The sequence below is a fragment of the Ctenopharyngodon idella genome, chromosome 7, assembly GCF_019924925.1.
Source record: "Ctenopharyngodon idella isolate HZGC_01 chromosome 7, HZGC01, whole genome shotgun sequence".
Lineage (NCBI taxonomy): Eukaryota > Metazoa > Chordata > Actinopteri > Cypriniformes > Xenocyprididae > Ctenopharyngodon > Ctenopharyngodon idella.
In genome coordinates this window covers 7,605,613-7,624,739 of record NC_067226.1, presented here as the reverse complement: position 1 = coordinate 7,624,739, position 19,127 = coordinate 7,605,613, and the positions used below count along the sequence as shown (strand labels likewise).

At 39.2% G+C, this 19,127-nt stretch overlaps 1 protein-coding gene across 4 annotated transcripts in view; it reads right to left on the bottom strand.

Moving 5' to 3' along the window:
- The window catches only part of mettl15 (methyltransferase like 15), an 83,267-nt gene that overhangs the window by 11,834 nt on the left and 52,306 nt on the right, over positions 1 to 19,127 (bottom strand). For all 4 annotated transcript variants that reach the window (XM_051898927.1, XM_051898928.1, XM_051898929.1 and 1 more), the window contains 2 exons: positions 16,235 to 16,426; positions 7,308 to 7,486 (listed from right to left, as the gene is read on the bottom strand). In XM_051898927.1, the coding sequence (XP_051754887.1) occupies positions 7,308 to 7,486; positions 16,235 to 16,426 (371 nt within the window). The remainder of the gene's footprint in view (positions 1 to 7,307; positions 7,487 to 16,234; positions 16,427 to 19,127) is intronic.

The following is a 19,127-nucleotide window of genomic DNA, read 5'->3' as shown; positions in this document are numbered from 1 at the left end:
AATGCACAAACAAATAAAATCAAGTTCAGGAGTCCATTTTTCATACCTCACTTAATACATCTGAGATGATTTGACAGGTACCAGATCTTCTAATCATGATAACTGATCTCTGGATAATTTGGTTTTTCAAACGAATTTGTGGATTTTATTAAAATACGTGGATTAAGTTGTCTGAGATTACTGTGCGTTCTTGTGTTCATTGGAAAGGGCAAATATATCAATACTCGAACCATGATCAGCAATGATCTGGCTGGCAGCAACAAAGCAATGTAAAGACACCATATTAAAAAAGAACATCACACACCTGATAAAAAAAATATAGCCTTTATAAGGAAAGAGCCAAATGACATAAAACTTATAACTGATCAATTAAATGTGTACCGTTTGTTACACGATTCCCAATTATTTCCATTATTTCACGATTTCAAGTATTTGTACAGGCTTTACATTTTTATTTAAATGTTGTAATTAGCAATTCATGTAATTTTACATGTGATGCAGATATGTGACATTATTATTAATTAAAATTTCTTTAGGGTCAAGAATATTTTACTAATGGCACAGTGGAAGCATTTTTTACTGAATTATCTGCATCTCCTGCGCTGCATCAAACGACTCCCATAATAGCTGTCACCGTTGTGGAAGAAATTTTATTTCAAATTCATGCATGGCTTAGACTAAGGCCCTATCCCAAATGGCACACTTTATAGCACTTTTGGTCTTGTGGACTTAAAATGGGTGCTGTGTGCGGGTGTCCGTTAAGTCCACAAGACGGTAGGGTGTCCCATTTGTCAATTTCAGGTTTCAGAAGGGTGCTCGTGAGCACCCTCTTTGCGGTCGATATGTGCCCTCGATGCGCACATTTGCCGAGCCCGCACTGGTGCGAGCTCCACAGCAGATATCTTCCTGACAGTCAAAGCGGCATTACGTCATGAAAGGAAGACCGCGAGTGTTAAGGGTGCCATTTGGGACAGGGCCTAACTGTACATCATTTGTGTAAGACTCCAATAAAATTATTAGGTAATTCTTCTTAACAAATTAATCTGTTAATGAGTAAAACTGGCTGTGTTTATATTATGATACACAACATTATAATATTATTTTCAAATTAATTTTTAAATTATTATTATTTTAAATTATTATTGTCCCTGGTTCAATAGGGTACTCTTGTAAGAAAGTGGCTGGGACAAGTATCCCTTCCACTTAAAAAGATGCAATCTAATCCTGTTTACATGAAATAAGCCTGCTCCCTAGCAGGTTTGAGCTTACGGACCTGTTGCTATGACAGCAACTCCGGGATGAGCTTCGAAGAACCTACAATCTTGGATCATGTCAAATTGTCAACAGTAAAATGTAGATAATGGAGTAATCCACGTACAAAGAACAGGCCCCAGGTTTAGCAGGCAGTAAACATTAATCATAAAATACAATGTGCACTGCAGCAACAAAACAAACAAAAAAAATCCTCATTTTGGAATGAAAGCATCAAATAATCAAATCTCAATAGCCTAATGGATACAAAGTGAATAAATACACCAATCAGTCTGCTCCTGTTACCTCAATGGGTGCTCTCCTCACATTCTTAGCAGAAATCGCTATTGATTCTCCATAATTGGCCATGAATCCTGATGGGTGTGACAATGAAAACAGCCCCTGCCTAATTACCTCTACATTTAAAATGAACTCACTTTATTCAAAACAATGTTTACACAGAAGCCTAATGGGCTGTACATTGTAAACAGGCAAAGATTTGTGTCAAGTTTCTGCCACAAGTTTTTTCCCCTCTACTATTAACCTTCATTTCAAGAAAACATGAAATCATTTAAACAAATTTTAACCATGGAAACATTTTAATAATTCCCCTAATAGGTCATATTTATATTGTACTTAATTATATATTACAGAACCCTGGCTATTAGAAAGTCAAGTCAAATGTAGTGAAAATGACACTTTGTTAAATGGAAATGTAATTGGTTGCCAATCTTTTATGAGAGTGTGGGGATTAGAGGGTAACACCCAGCTGCTCATGGTTCTGATAATTGGCAGTGTGTCTTTATTTGGGTCAAACTGATTACAGCATGACATCCTTCTGTAATGAAGGAAGGGAAATATCTCTCTTGAATGAGGCTCTACACAAGCACATTTTAGCTTGAATAGAGGGCTCATTCTTTGTCTGCCCGTGAATTGAATTACAGATTTCCTTTTGTAATTCCTCTCTATTAATCACAAGCTCACGTTGCTTTAAGGAATGAAAAAGGGACAGAACTATCATTCTGAAATTCAAGGCTGTGTTATTCCAAACATCATTTGACTGATTGATCAAAGAATAAAAACAAAGGAAAATTCTTAAAAGACGGTATTTAGAGCATTGTTCTGATGAAATGAGAATAACTGGAATTTTCCAGTTATACCGTATGCGACAAACATTTTTAATATAACTTGTGTCTACTGTGTGTACATATATATATATATATATATATATATATATATATATACATATACATATATATAAATTATTTTTCATATTATAATTTGTTTTAATTTTAATTAAAAATCTATTACATATTAACCTTTTAAACAAATATATAATTTAAATCAGTACAAGAGAGATTCAGAGCGAGTGAACTGCCATGCTGTGTAGGCCTGATCCTGTTAAAATGCATATGTCCATATGTCATCAAACTCCTAAACAAGAATTGATTAAAACGTGCCTCAAGTTTGACTCATCCACCGCTTCTCATTTCAGAAAGGAACAGAGAAATAACACAGGTCAGGTATACACAAAAATCGGGCCAAGAGACACTTAGCATTTAAATGTTAGGTTGTACACCCAAGCACTTGATTGATTCTCTATAAACCATGTTTGAAAATGGCGTGAGACGGAGTTGTGACTCAGTAAATGGTTTATTTCTCATTTATTCCTCATTTATCATGGCACACAGATATGGCTAAAGGGTGAATATGTTCGTTGAAAAGACTCAATCCTGCATATGCTATGACAACACACGGATGACTCATTTCCAGTAAATGTGTCTCACGGACACTTACATATTTCTCCTTGTTCACCTCTGGGAAAGAAAAGAGCAATAAGTGAAAGAGAGAGACAGAACTGAAATTAAAGCCTTCCATCTTCTTGTTTACCCTGAAGAGTTAACTAAAATTTGCACAACATTTCCCAATCTATGCTGATCACATCATGTTTCCAGTAAGAACGGAGATGAAGGGTCCTATATTATTCTGTAGTGCCAATTTACGCTGCTTTTTTGAAAGCTCAGGAAGGGCCATTACAAGTGCCTTGTTCCTGGTGAGGCTGGCAGTAGCTGTTATGCACAAGACTTTCAAAGAGTAATGCTTCATTATTACCTAGTAAATCCCCCTCTATATAGGCAACAGGCTGCAGGGACACAGAATCTCATGAATGTTATTTGAGGCTGAAAGGGCAGCAATGCTATTGGCTGCTAGAGAACTCTCTAGAGACAACGGTTTGATTTTGTTGACTGTCCATATAAAGTTATCAAGAAGAACATCACAATTATTAATAACACCAAGGCTGCAGGTTCAAATCTGACCACAGAACTGAAGATTCACAGAGTTTTTGCGTGTCAACCTAGGTCTGATTAAGTATAAAGTTTGGTTTATATTATATATTCTGTATATTTCTTTGCAGTAACGCTACGGATTTATAAAAAAATATACAGTGAGGTCCAAAAGTCAAGTGGATGTATTTTTTTATTACAAATTAAATTATCAGTACAACAATTAGAAAATTTGAATTGAAAAAAAAAAAAAAAAAAAAAAAACATGAATTTCAGAATTGTGCTTCAAATGGAAGAACAATCTGACCTTTTGTACAAAAGAGCTCACAATCCTAAAACATGCTGTTTATTTCCAGATTTAAATTAGATTTTGAATCCCAGATTTTCAATGTGTTCTCAGGGACTTTTGAACCCCAGTGTATTTGTCCCTATGACACAAATAAGTTAGTTATTTTCTATTAGTTATTTTCACCTATTTGTGGCAAACAGTGCAGCCATTTGTGTTCGTTGTTTACAGCGCTGTATACTAGGCAGTCTCTTGCGACACGTCGAGATGCATTGTGATATTGTTCCTTGTTTTTTCATCTTGCTGTCTCAATGACAGAAATGTCTGAAGTTGAATGAGACACTAAATCCCAAGTTACTCAAAGACAGCAATTGACTGCTTTAAATAAAAAGATTCCGCAAAATACTAATTGAATAGCTAGATGCTAAGCTACACCAGGAAGTGTTATCCACATTCTGAATTCAAATGAGATAGCAGTCTTCGCATATTAGGGATCGTTCAGCCAAATATGAAAATTCTGTCATCATTTACACCCTTATGCCTTTCCAAACTGAACACAAATGAAAATATTTTGTAATTAAACATTTTTTTTTCTTTTGTCCACACAAAGAATGTGAATGGTGTCTAATTTTTTTGTTTTTAATTGTGTTTAACACAGACATTTTTCAACACAGACACAGATGTGTGTGTTCCACAGAAAATAGAAAGTCCTACAGGTTTGAAATGACATGAGAGTAAATAATGAAATTTCATTTTAGGGTGAACTATTCCTTTAAGTTGAAATAAAACTAGATTTTGTGTAAAATAAGGGTTAGTTCACCCAAAAATGAGATTTCTGTCATTAATTACTCACTCTCCTGTTGTCCCAAACATGTAAGACATTTATTTTCGGAACACAAATTAAGATATTTTTGATGAAATCCAAGAGTATCTGATCCACACATAGGCAGCAACGTCATTGCACCTTTTGAGGTCCAGAAAGGTAGTAAAGGCATCGTTAAAATAGTCCATGTGACTACAGTGGTTCAACCTTAATGTTATGAAGCGACAAGAATACTTTTTGTGTGCAAAAAAACAAAACAAAAATAACGACTTTATTCAAGAATTTCTTCTCTTCCCTGTCATTCTCCTATGCTGTTCACATAGTAAACACACTGCAGCGTTTCCGGGTTCTACGTCAGAACACCAGCTCAGTATTGGCCAGCTCCTGCATCAGCATTACACGCATACGTTGGGGTGCTTTTGTTAACAGCGTCGGCCAATAATGAGCCGCCGTTCGGACGTAGAACCCTGAAGCGCATAGGAGACTGACAGAGAAGAGAAGAAATTTTTGAATAAAATCATTATTTTTGTTTGTTTTTTTGTGCACAAAATGTATTCTCAGCTTTTCATAACATTAAGGTTGAACCACTGTAGTCACATGGACTATTTTAACGATGTCTTTACTACCTTTCTGGGCCTTGAAAGTGGTAATAACATTGCAGTCTATCGGAGGTCAGAAACCTCTCGGAATGAAGGTCTTACAGGTTTGGAACGACGTGAGGGTGAGTGATTAATGACAGAATTTTCATTTTTGGGTGAACTAACACTTTAATGAAAAAATATCCTGTTTTACAGAGGTAAGTTAGAGTAGCATCACAGAGAGCGAACTCCAGCTAACATGAGTATAGACATTAAAGACTGCCTTAATTCCAAAACTGTGATGTGGACCTCAGGAAACTCAGGAGAAAACAGAAGATCAATTTTCATCAGCGCTCCAACAAGTCTGCTCCTCAACCAGTGATCAATAGGGGGCTGATTAGTGTCTCTTACAGTGATATTAAAGCATGACCAGCAGCTTAGACAACTGTTTAACCATGATGTCAAAACCTGCGAGCTGCTCCAAATGAATCTGAACATTTTATGGTAAAGCTGGATTGATGGCTTCAAGGTGTATGAGAGGGGACAGTGAGCCTGTCTGGGGTCAGTGAGGGTGTGAGTTACTGGCGCTAGGCCAGTTTTGTGCTGACGCTCATTATGATTCAAAGTGGTCTGATATGTAGAAAGCTGATCTGTGCATTGGGATTGAGGGACACTTTCCTTAGGGAATCTGGATAATCTTCTGTCACGGCAGCTGGGTTCAAACTGATGAGAATATTAGACCACCGTGACCTCGTCTCTTCTCTAATGTGTTTCACTAAATAGAGCGGATTCCCCATTTTAACATGGAATAAACCCTTCCAAACAGTAACTACTATACACTGAAGAAAAAAAAAAATTGTCTAGGATTTACGTTGAAACTTAGAAATTGCAAGCAAATTTCACAAATAATTACAAAGAAACGGGAAGGTAGAAAGGCTAAAATGGTATTTTCTTGTATAAAAAAAAACAAAAAAACATTTGTTTCTTTTGTTATCATTTTTACACTGTAAAAAGCAAAGAAATAAATGATGCTAAACAAAGGAAATGTGTTTATCAAAAGGACTGTGACTGGTGACTATTATGATACACCGCAACCAAGGTGGAGACAGGTTCAGGAACTCGCCTCCAAAAGCAAGGGCAGAGAGGCATTGTGGTGCTTTTGTTGCTCACGTAAGGAAACAAAGAGCTCATAAGAGGGAGAACTCCCATGATGCCCATTGTTATGGTGTCGAAACCCCTCCCATTCCCCCATTATCAGCACTGATAAATACACACGTATACAAATGCACACATATCATCTCTCCTCCTGCTCCATCAATCGCTTCCCTTGGCAACGGTAATGCCGGCAGCCCACTGCTGACCCCCAGGGACCCTCAGGAGTCAGAAGCTTCCAGATTGATTGGAATAAACATTGTTGTTGACTCGCTCTACTCTTCAAAGAAGATCAAACAACTGCCCTTAGTCACACCTGTTCTCCCGGCGTGACGCACGTGCTTGCCTCGTGCTACCGTCATCTTCTGAAGCGACTATCTATCTCGTCGCTAGCATCAGGCTATGGAAACAGCGCCGGCAAAAATAAAGCAGCCGATAAATATAATATCAAAAAGCATTGAGCTGCCGCAATGTGGTGCGTATGACGCGTGCGTTTGGAGAAGTGTGTTGGTGGGGGTGCAGTGAAGGGCACGAAAAGGGAGGGAGCGAGTGTGAGAAACAAATCAAAGGATACAAGGGGGGGGGGAGGAGAGGATGGGAGTGCGAGTCAAAATACGAATTAAGGAAAGGGGCTAAAAAAACGCATTGAACCCCACCTGCAGGTTTTGGCTACTGCTCCCTCAATCGCTTCGGTTTTTATTAACAAGAGCCTTGTCAATCGCAAGGGATGTGTTGCTGATGGATACTCAGACAGTGAGAAATGGGCAGCTGAGTGGGGGGAAGGAGAACAGCACAGATTTCGGATTAGAAAATGCCATCTTTTCTCCCCTTCTCCTTTTCCAGGACAAATAGGTCCCATAGGGAGAGTTTGCATTAATATCGCTCTCTCTCCTCGCCTCCCTCTAGTGTAGGGAATTAATGAGGGGGGGTACCTGCTACGATGCTGGCCAGTTGCAGGGTCCGGCCGATGGGGTAGACGCTGCGTGCCTGTGCGATGGCCGCCGCAATTTTCCTGGTGTGCCGCTCCTCCCCGTACACGGCCAGCACGGACGCAAGCGCCTGTTGATCTAAGGCGTTGACCACGTCAGCCGCGCAGGGCATGTCGGGGTACCTACGCACAAAGAGGAGCCCAATTAAGCAGCTTGACGTCACAAGTTCCTGGCTGACAGAAGCCAAGCCTGACAGCTCTAAGACACCAGTGAAAACCCCTCCCACTCTTCCCACTCTGAGAGATGTGGGCTTGAGATCTATAAAAAGAGAGAGAGTGTGTGTGTACATGAGAGAGAACAGGAGGGAGAAGCGGTTAGTGACAAATATAAAAATATCAAATCATGAACTGAATTATGTATTCACTTTTGCTTTCTTTAGGAAAATATGTACGCACACTCGGGGAAGAACAAAGAAACCAGGGTAAATGAGACAAAGTTACTTTACTACATAAAGGGGAAATATATTAGCTTACTACTACGAATAAAACGTAATATTTCATCAAGTCAGTTTCAGTCGGCAGCTGTTCGGCACACTTGTACATACATCCTGTGATTCACATACTCCCAGTAATTCATATATTCCCTAAACATTGTGACTCAGATGTTCAAGTCTTATTTGTATTTATGTAATTATTTCCTGAGATTTGGGTTTGATACCTTGGATTATGAATGGCACATCTCTTTGTTTATGTACTGATTATGAGGGAAACAAAGAAAAACTGAGGACTTTAAATTATTGTAGAATTTACTTTGAATCAATTTTCAAAAAAAAATTGAATCAAGTTTTATTTACAACTTCAAAATCATTTTTTACAGTGTACTTTCACTGACACTGGAAAGTGAGCATGCACAAATGCAGTTTCAGTCATTCATCACTTGGAGTCAACTTAATCCATGAAAGGCATGCAACACACAGAGACATATGATGAACCTTTTATCATAACCTTTCTTTTGGAATCAACGTCGTTCTGGATCTCACATTATCCTTGAATGTTTTCTCTCCTATTTAGTTTGTCATTCATGTGGGCACAACTAAGAGCACAGAATGAGTAACTCAAACTGAGAGACATGCTGATTAATGCAAAGTATGCTCTGTTCTTCTTGAAGGCCAGCTAGAGTCGGCTGACAGCATCATGCTGTCGTAAAGTTTAATTCTCACATTGGTTTTTGTGATGGAATGAGGATAAAGCGTATTCAGATACCGTGGGCAGGACCTGGATCGACATGCACGATATCTTGCCCTTTCTCTTTTTCCTTTGGGTGTCTCTCTCCCTCCATCTCTTTTTTCAACGATTTCATCTCGCCCCCAGAAAAAAGTTCAGAGTCAGTTACGGTGAGTGGGATTTCCACCTCATTACCACAGTCAAAACTTTGACAAAACTTCCTAATAAGAGAGGAAGGCCTCTCGCTTTTCTTCAAATCAAAGGGAAATAGTGGTTTGCATGTAAGAAATTGAGAGACGATGGCGATGATAAAACAGGGCTGTGTCCCAAATCGCACCCTATACCCTTAAATAGGGCACTATTTGAGGGGACATCCATTTGTAGTGGTGTCTGAAACCATAGTGGACATTATCGAGTGCACTCATTCAATCCCACAATGCACCGCAATAACAAGTATACAACCGATGTACGCTCAGCCGCAAGAGAATACCCATAATGCACTGTGAGAGTCGAGCGCTGAATGAATAAGGGCCGATTTTGGACACAGCCTAGGTCAGTGTTTCCCAACCCTGGTCCTGGAGTGCCCGCAACACTGCACAATCTGTGGGTCTCCCTAATCAAACACACCTGATTCAACGGCTCTGCTCATTAGCAGAGACTCCTTGACCTGAAATGTGTGTGTCAGATAAGGAAGACATCCAAAAATGTGTATGCTGTTTGCAGTACTCCAGACACAGGGTTAGGAAACACTACTCTAGGAGATTGGTTTATTTATAGGTGAAAGGGTGGGAAGGTTTTATTAAAGATAGCAATCAGATCAAACTGTTGACATGTGGTTCCCCAGCCTAAACAGTGCAGGAACACATCTAAGTACCATACCACAGATAATAATAGTAATATTTGTTTAAAAATAATTGCCAAGTCTATTTATATTCCAATGATGCATTATCTATATGTAAAGTGATATTTCACCCTAAAATTATGTGATTATTTACTCACATGTCATTTCAAACCCTTATACTGTTAATTTTGTTCTGTGAAATACAAAATGACAATTTTTATCTTTATGCAGCACACATTATTATCTTTACTATTTTATTATATTATTTTATATTTTTCATATGGGTATACTTTGAGTTAAATGTGATTGTTCATCTTTTTCAGTTCCTGTTTCAACAGACTTCAGCAAGACAGTAACAAAATTTATTTTTAAGGCGTCTGTAAATCAGCTTTGTCTGTAAATTATGGTTTTATATGGATAATGTTTTCAAAACATGTACTAATGTGCAATAGCAAGGGGTCGTTATGCAATTAGCCAGTCATAACAGTGGCCATTTACTTACAAGCCTTAAAGGAGCCTCCCTTAAAAATGGATCATTTCATTACAGAGGGTCAGAATGAGAGATGAAAATAATATTTTTTATGAAACTCATGGGCCTTTTTACACCTGGCCACTACATGCATTTTCTCTGAACGGATAGCTATCCGTTCGTGAAAAGACCAGGTGTAAATTCCCTTTCAAGACGGATTTAAATTCGATAACACAAACCACTTCAGGAGGTGGTCTAGAACGCATTCCAAACTAAACTGTAAATGCATCTGGTTGTTGAAACCACATATGTAAATTTTACTCCTCCCAAAATGGTAAAAAAATAAATGTGTGAGAGCATGTTATAGGCTATATGATGTTATAAGACAGATTTGACAGCGCTACTGGATAACACATCGCTGCAAATGAGTGGAGTATCTCTTCAGCAAGCCAATGCGCAAACTGCCATAAATGAAACTGAAAGTTGCAGACGCTCAAAACACAATCATCTTCATTAAATGTGGTGAGACTAAATGATCTTACCAGTGCTGATGCCACTCTCCCTTTGCGGTCTATGATCTTGAAATTAGCTGACGATAAATAAAATGCAGCTCATATCTGTTTCTTTCATTGACGTGAATTCCATTAAATTTGCTAATAGCGCGGGAATTAAAGATTGGATATACAAACCCGATTCCAAAAAAGTTGGGACACTGTACAAATTGTGAATAAAAAAGGAATGTAATGATGTGGAAGTTTCAAATTTCAATATTTTATTCAGAATACAACATAGATGACATATCAAATGTTTAAACTGAGAAAATGTATAATTTTAAGGGAAAAATAAGTTGATTTAAAATTTCATGGCATCAACACATCTCAAAAAAGTTGGGACAAGGCCATGTTTACCACTGTGTGGCATCCCCTCTTCTTTTTATAACAGTCTGCAAACATCTGGGGACTGAGGAGACAAGTTGCTCAAGTTTAGGAATAGGAATGTTGTCCCATTCTTGTCTAGTACAGGCTTCTAGTTGCTCAACTGTCTTAGGTCTTCTTTGTCGCATCTTCCTCTTTATGATGCGCCAAATGTTTTCTATGGGTGAAAGATCTGGACTGCAGGCTGGCCATTTCAGTACCCGGATCCTTCTTCTACGCAGCCATGATGTTGTAATTGATGCAGTATGTGGTCTGGCATTGTCATGTTGGAAAATGCAAGGTCTTCCCCTGAAAGAGACAACGTCTGGATGGGAGCATATGTTGTTCTAGAACTTGGATATACCTTTCAGCATTGATGGTGCCTTTCCAGATGTGTAAGCTGCCCATGCCACATGCACTCATGCAACCCCATACCATCAGAGATGCAGGCTTCTGAACTGAGCGCTGATAACAACTTGGGTTGTCCTTGTCCTCTTTAGTCCGGATGACATGGCGTCCCAGTTTTCCAAAAAGAACTTCAAATTTTGATTCGTCTGACCACAGAGCAGTTTTTCACTTTGCCACAGTCCATTTTAAATGAGCCTTGGCCCAGAGAAAACACCTGCGCTTCTGGATCATGTTTAGATATGGCTTCTTTTTTGACCTATAGAGTTTTAGCCGACAACGGCGAATGGCACAGTGGATTGTGTTCACCGACAACGTTTTCTGGAAGTATTCCTGAGCCCATGTTGTGATTTCCATTACAGTAGCATTCCTGTATGTGATGCAGTGCCGTCTAAGGGCTCGAAGATCACGAGCATCCAGTATGGTTTTCCGGCCTTGACCCTTACGCACAGAGATTGCTCCAGATTCTCTGAATCTTTGGATGATATTATGCACTGTAGATGATGATAACTTCAAACTCTTTGCAATTTTTCTCTGAGAAACCCCTTTCTTGCTCCACTATTTTTCGCCGCAGCATTGGAGGAATTGGTGATCCTCTGCCCATCTTGACTTCTGAGAGACACTGCCACTCTGAGAGGCTCTTTTTATACCCAATCCAATCATGTTGCCAATTGACCTAATAAGTTGCAAATTGGTCCTCCAGCTGTTCCTTATATGTACATTTAACTTTTCCGGCCTCTTATTGCTACCTGTCCCAACTTTTTTGGAATGTGTAGCTCTCATGAAATCCAAAATGAGCCAATATTTGGCATGACATTTCAAAATGTCTCACTTTCAACATTTGATATGTTATCTATATTCTATTGTGAATAAAATATAAGTTTATGAGATTTGTAAATTATTGCATTCCTATGTTATTCACAATTTGTACAGTGTCCCAACTTTTTTGGAATCGGGTTTGTATATTTGTTTTGGGGAGACACATTTATGCGGCAAAGTGTAAACGGAATCATTTGAATAAATCAAATAGCTATCCGATCAGTAAAAACGTATGAAGTGACCAGGTATAAAACAGGCCATGAGACACCCTGACAATGTCTGATGTCTAGATGTGAACTTTTTAACCTAAGACAACTTTTTGGGGGGAATCACAGCATTGCACAATCTTGTATGTCTTCCTGATTTAAAGGATTAGTTCACTTTCAAATGAAAATTACCCCAAGCTTTACTCACCCTCAAGCCATCCTAGGTGTATATGACTTTCTTCTTTCTCATCAACACTATCAGAGAAAAATTAATAAATATCCTGACGTATCCGAGCTTCATAATGGCAGTAAGCATTACCAAACGAGTATGAGCTGAAGAAAGTGTCTCCATCCACATCCATCCTTCATAAACATATTCCACACGGCTCCGGGGGGTTAATAAAGGCCTTCTAAAGCAAAGCGATGCATTTGTGTAAAAAAAAATCCATATTTAACAAGTTATGAAATAAAATATCTAACTTCCGCCAGACTGCCTTCCGTATTCTACTTACAAAATAAGCGTAAGGGGCCGTTCACATATCGCGTCTTTTCCATGCGCAAGTCAGATATTTCAAATGTAGCCGCGCGGCAGGCGTGCTCATAATGGAAGCGATGCGGTCGTGACGCGGTCGTTGTCCAGGCATATCAAGATGAAAAATTCTCAACTTTTCAGAATGCCACAAGCACACCGCAGGTCATGTGACAGGAACCAACCGATCAGCTTCGGCCTTTCCATAACAAAACATCAAAATCTCAGCCAAACAGCTGATCATAGCTGTACAAGGTGGTTTTTATATCTCATCTCCATAAATATATCTAGTAGTAAAGCTAATGCAAGGGAAATCAATTTATCCTTTACTGAAACTTCCTACTCCTCGTGGAGAGCGCAGTTCATGGTTGCATAGCAACGACAGACGCCACGGGAGCGCAAGCGCTTTGGAAAGGAGAAAGCGGTGCAGCCGCGCTTTCCACGTGTTTTTAGACGTGATATGTGAACGGCCCCTAAAACTCTAGCAGTTCAAAAAGCTTACGCTATGTCCTATGCCTTGCCTATTCAACTTATGGAACTGACGCAACGCCAGTTCCGTTTTTTCGTAGTTTGAATACGGAAGGCGGTCTGGCGGAAGCTAGATATTTTACTTCATAACTTGTTAAATATGGATTTTTTTTTTCGACACAAACGCTTTGCTTCACTTCAGAAGGCCTTTATTAACCCTCCAGAGCCAAGTGGAATAAGTTTATGATGGATGGATGTGGATGTGGCCATCATCAGGTGTCTGGAGAATGTCTACCCGCAATCCATAAAGCTGCCACAGCCTGACCCATCACCACCCCGATCGACGGATCTTATGCCTGAGCCCCCCGCAGACTGGAAGCTTCCGCCTGCACCCGCTATCGCCCCGGAGCTGAAGCATCTCGAAAAGTCTGACCAGGGGTGTGAGCCGGCAACACCGTCCATTGCCGTGGGAGTCCTCGTGGAATTCGAGGGAATAGAAGTGATCCTCGCCCACCCTCCCGCCACTGAGAGTGAGTACCAGCTAGACTATGGACATTTTTCGAGAGTGTGGAGAGTTGGATCACTTTTACCCCATGAACTTACCTCTATGTCAATCATCTTCCTCAGTCATGTTAACCCCTCCCTCACCCACCTCTCCCACCACCTCTCCTGACTGCTGTTGGTAGTACTTTGTTTTTTATTGGATTCTGTTCATCTCTCTATGCCCGTCCTCAGTCCTCAGCCACTGTTACCACCCAGTCGTTGTCATCTCCCATTGGTCCCTCAGTGTCACCTCCTCTCAGTGGCGTGGTTCCACCTTGGACCTGCGAGGAGCCAATCCCTCCTGGGCGGTATGAGCCTGTGGCTCTACCTCCAGCCTCAGAGTGCTCAGACCCACCTCAACCTGTCAACCTGGCTCCTGCACCTGTGCTCCTTCCTCACTCAACTTCAGCGTTGACCTTCAGCTGTTTGACCTCACTGGGCTCGCTGGGCTCCTTCGGACCATCGGCTCCGCCTGGGTCAGACCTCGCCATGCCTCTGCTGCGGACTTGAAGGCTCTTCACTGCCCTCCGGCCCTCCACCCGATCAGCTCCGGCTAGCTCAGCCTTTCCTCAGTTGTCACCTCCACCCTCAGTCACACCGGCTCGTCCTCAGCCCTCAGGATCCCCGCTTCCTTCTCGGTGGGTGGTCACTGCGGCTGGGTCGCGGTCGCCTAGGTCGCCTAGGTCATTGGCGTTTCGTCGCTTCCTCAGTTCTACTCCATCGCTGACTGTCCGTTGATCGTCATCAGGATGATGTCCTTCAAATCACCATCACGGCTCCTTCCTCAATCCACTCCGCCGTGGGCTATCGTCCTAGTCGTGCTCTAGGTCGGCAACATCTTGCAACGTCCATCTGCACCTCCACATTCCCATCTGCCTGCTTCTGCCATCCCTTTGCCTTCCCTTATCTCCAGCCCTTCGCCACATCATCGTCCTCCTCCTAAACCTCCGCCATCTATCGATGATGTCATCACTCATCTACGGCGCGAGGACGCACCTTGCAGGGGGGGGGGGGGGGGGGGGGGGGGGGCGTTATGTCACATTCAGTTCAGTTTAGTTTCAGTTTTCATGGACTTTCAGTTTGTTTTCATTTGTCACGTGTATTTGTTCTTCATCCCGCCACTCGTTTTGTCTCCTTGGATACCGCGATTATTAGTTCATTCATTTCAACTGTTTTCTACCCGTCACCCTCAGTATTTATGTCACTCTGTTTTAGTTCTCAGTTGTCCGGTCTCATTTCAGTTAGATTTGCCTGTCTATCCCTGCCTGTCTGGACTCTGTTATTAAACCTTGTATTGGAACGTTACTTGTCGTCATCTTTGTCTGCCTGCCTACACCCCCAATGTTACAAGTGTGGCATTAGTAGTGAACAGCCAATCGCATGCCTTGAATCACAGAGAAACTGCGATCCACTTTTTGTGAGAGAGTCAGCGCAATTCAATCCTCTCTTCTGCCGAAGATTAAGAGGTCAAAAATACAAAGAATTTAAATCCATTTACACAGCAAGAAGAAAAGATCTGTCCATGAGAGAGGTCAACAAAAAGAAAACATTTTGCTATATAAGTGCAAGTGAAAGTTGTGAAGTTAGTTTATATAGTTGATAATATATATATGTATCCAGAGACTCACATGTAGCCTTTTCTCCTGGTTCTAAAGCTTATTCATATTACCTGTATAGTATATGTATATTCATTTAAACTAAATGCTTAGTAATTGTTAAACTAAAATTGCTCATGTGTATTTGATTAAGGATATAATAAGTATATATAAATAGTATATAAATCATAAAACAATTATAATCATTGCTAAAAGCTAGACGATTTTGTATTTAAAATATTTTACTATGTAGTGATCTTTATTTTTAAGCATGAGAAACTGGGAGATTGCATCAGAGATGTGTCACTTTGCTCACAGCTAATTGGTCTAATTTTGGTTTGAGATCTTTTACCTGGAACATAACCTGTCCCGGAGCAGGTTAGCCATTGAGTTACTATGGTGATGAACAACGCTAAAAGCTGAGCCACATTCATGATGCCATTTTCATCAAACTGAACTAAAACATACCTGGCTAGCCACCTAAATTGACTTCATGGAATAGGCCCCGTGATGGAAAACCACTGTCCTAAGAAATACCTGATGTTTGGGGGTCCTTCTCACTACCTAAATTAGTTCTCTTCATTCACCCACAATCTTAAAGCTAACATTCCATGTGTCCCACAAAGCTCTGTCTATGAATCACCAGGCTCTGCAGTGCTTAGTCATCTTTTTATTATATTAAGCTGTAATTAGGTTATGCCTTACACCTGTTCAGAATTAGTTTTGAATAGCTATAATAGAGAAGCATGGAGACTCTGTAAATGTAATCAATAACCGTGTGAGCCAAGAATAATAACTGTGGCCATCAGTGTATATCAAGAGTGAATCAGGCATTACTAATAGCATAAATGATTCTTGGAACAACAGTGACAATGAGTCCTTCTACTGAAAAGAATTGCGCCAAGGCAGTAGTCGAACCTGTTTCCATCCATCCTCATGTCTAGCGGTCCATCCTTGCTGAGGGAGAAGCCCCTTTCTGCTGAATCCATCTGCATGGAGGAGCAACCAGCATCCAGAAGAGCAGCATCCACATTTCCTGGACCCAAACCCAACACTGGGAGCAGGTTATTCAGCTCACTGAACCTCCCTAGTACTGGCTTCACCTGGCCCCTTCACAAAAGAGAGAATAGAAAATAAGATATAAGAAAATAAGGCAAGGAGTCACAATTGCTCCTTTCATATGTTATTATGCTCACAAGGCTGCATTTATTTGATCAAAAATACAATAAAAAAATATTGTGAAAAAAGTAAAATAACTTTATTTTAATATATTTTACTCCAGTCTCCAGTGTCACATGATCCTTCAGAAATAATATGCTGATAATAATATGCTAATCTAATGCTAGTCTAATATGCTGATTTGGTGCTAAACAAACATTTCTTATTACTATACATGTTGTGCTGCTTTATATAGAAAGTTATATAGATATATAGAAAGTTACACAAACAGCATTTTAAATAGAAATCTTTTTTTATTAATTTCTTTAAAAAAATTTTTTTGAAAAAAGTAGTGTATGTATATATATATATATATATATATATTTATTTATTTATTTATTTATTTTTCTTGAGGTCCAATTATAATTTTACTCGAAGTTTCCTACCCAAGAACAGTCATAATTTAGTTTTCCATGATCATTTTTCACTCTCTCTCTGTGCTAAACATTCTGATTTCTGCTTTAGTACCTTCAAGACTAACAGGCATCTTCACATGTGAAATGAGTAACAGCGCTTACGGGTTGCGTTTGTTGTCAGATCTAACATAATTTGTGGTGCTGCATCTTTCAGTAACACTGTTCGCAAAGCCTGCATTCATTGTGACACTGAAATGTGCCTCACAAACTGATAAGGTCAGACTAACATGGGGCTTGATCAGAGACATTGTTAAAAATAAACATCAGCCACTCATTTCTAATGCTGGAAGCCAGAAACAACAAAACCTTTGGTGAACTTTCTCCATATCTGACTCTTACCATTAGTTACAAAATAGAAAAACAGCTTCTGAGTAACAGTTTAGAATAACAGTATCTGTTCTGCTTCCTCTTTATAACTTCACATTGGGCCAGGCTATTGAATACCAACTCAATGGCGTACCACAAATGCTTCAGTGATTGTATTGGGAATGAATCAGTCTTACACCTTGTCTACACCAGATGTGACAGTTTTCGCATCGTGTCACGCCAACACAGAATGGGATAAAGCGACCATTGCAAATCCATTTGTTCTTCATGTCAGAAGTAGTGCAAGTTCTTGAGATATGTCAGAAATAGAACAGGGCATCAGTTTACTGTTGGGAATTTGTTGTGGCACGCATCCACTGTAGACAGCATCACTGATTATAATGGGTTCTATTTGTTTTTGTTGTGTCTGGCAGTGTTACTGACTGATATATGGTAACTGAAACTAAAACTAATAAAATATTTTTTTAGTAATAGAGAGAACAACAGATTAGAAATTTTTAAATATTACAAAAATTAGAATATGTTGCCTTGGCAACTAACTGAAATAATAATTTAAAAAAAAACGTTTAAGTTGATGTAATAAAATTACTAAACTAAAAAACTAAAAAATTTAAAAAACTAAAGCTAAATATTAAAAAAAGAAATCTAATAAAAAAAAAATGACAAAAGCACATAAAATTACTGAAAGTAAAATTAAAATGAATACTGGAAAAATAACAATAAAAGTTAATTCAAAATATTAATAAATACTTTAATAAATAATACTAAATGCTAATAATACTAATAACAAATGCTAAACACTGATAACCTTGATATGATGTATGGTACACTCTTGCAAAAAAAAAAAAAAAAAGTAAAAAATTTTTTTATTATATATATATATATATATATATATATATATATATACTGTATATTTGCTTTTCTAAATTTAACTTTTTCTAAATTGAAATTCCTAAATGGAATTCCTAACATCTATATATATGTATGATGTATGTATAATATCTATCATACATTATTGTTCAGTTTCTTATTTGTGAACTTTCACATAAAATGTGAATTAATGTTTCATGCGTCTTATTTAAAGCTAAATAGGACTGCAATTTAATGTTAACACTTTCTTTGTACATGGTAATTTCTGCTTTTTTATATATTTTTTTATATATTTAGTTTCCACACAGAATCGAGCATCACATTTTACAGAGCTGAACAAACTGTGGCAGGTGTTCTGCCTCTGTAATGCTGGTTACCTAGGCACTAAGTTCTTAGTGGGTGTCCAAAGACTACTGCAGCTCATAAGCTGTACAGGGAGGGAAAGAGAGATAGACCAAATAATATGTGTCCCACAGGGAAGGTAACAAAATATCATTTATTTATCACCTTGGAGACCAGAAGATGAGAGTTGTGAGAAAGCACTGTCGCAGCTTAAACTTAATTGAAACACACACACATACACACACACACACACACACACACACACACACACACACACACACACAAACAAACCAGTGAATACACAGGAACGTACAAAAAAGCGTGCGAAGGCTACACGATTATTCTGTGACCATGGACGCACACATTTGTAGGGGAGTGTGAATGTTAGAGTATGTGCGTGTGACGTTTCATTCAACTTGAAGTGGAGGTGTTGGTTTGACGTGAGTATTGACGATGCCTCTTTAATCCTCAGTCATTCAGATGGAATCGTGGGTGTTTTTTTCTTTTTCACTATTGCTTTAATTTACTTTCTTTGCTTTATCTGAAGGGACTTCACAGTTATGAGTAACACAGGCACAATGTCGTCTCAGACCACACACACACACACACACACATTATAGCAACAAATACATAAATAC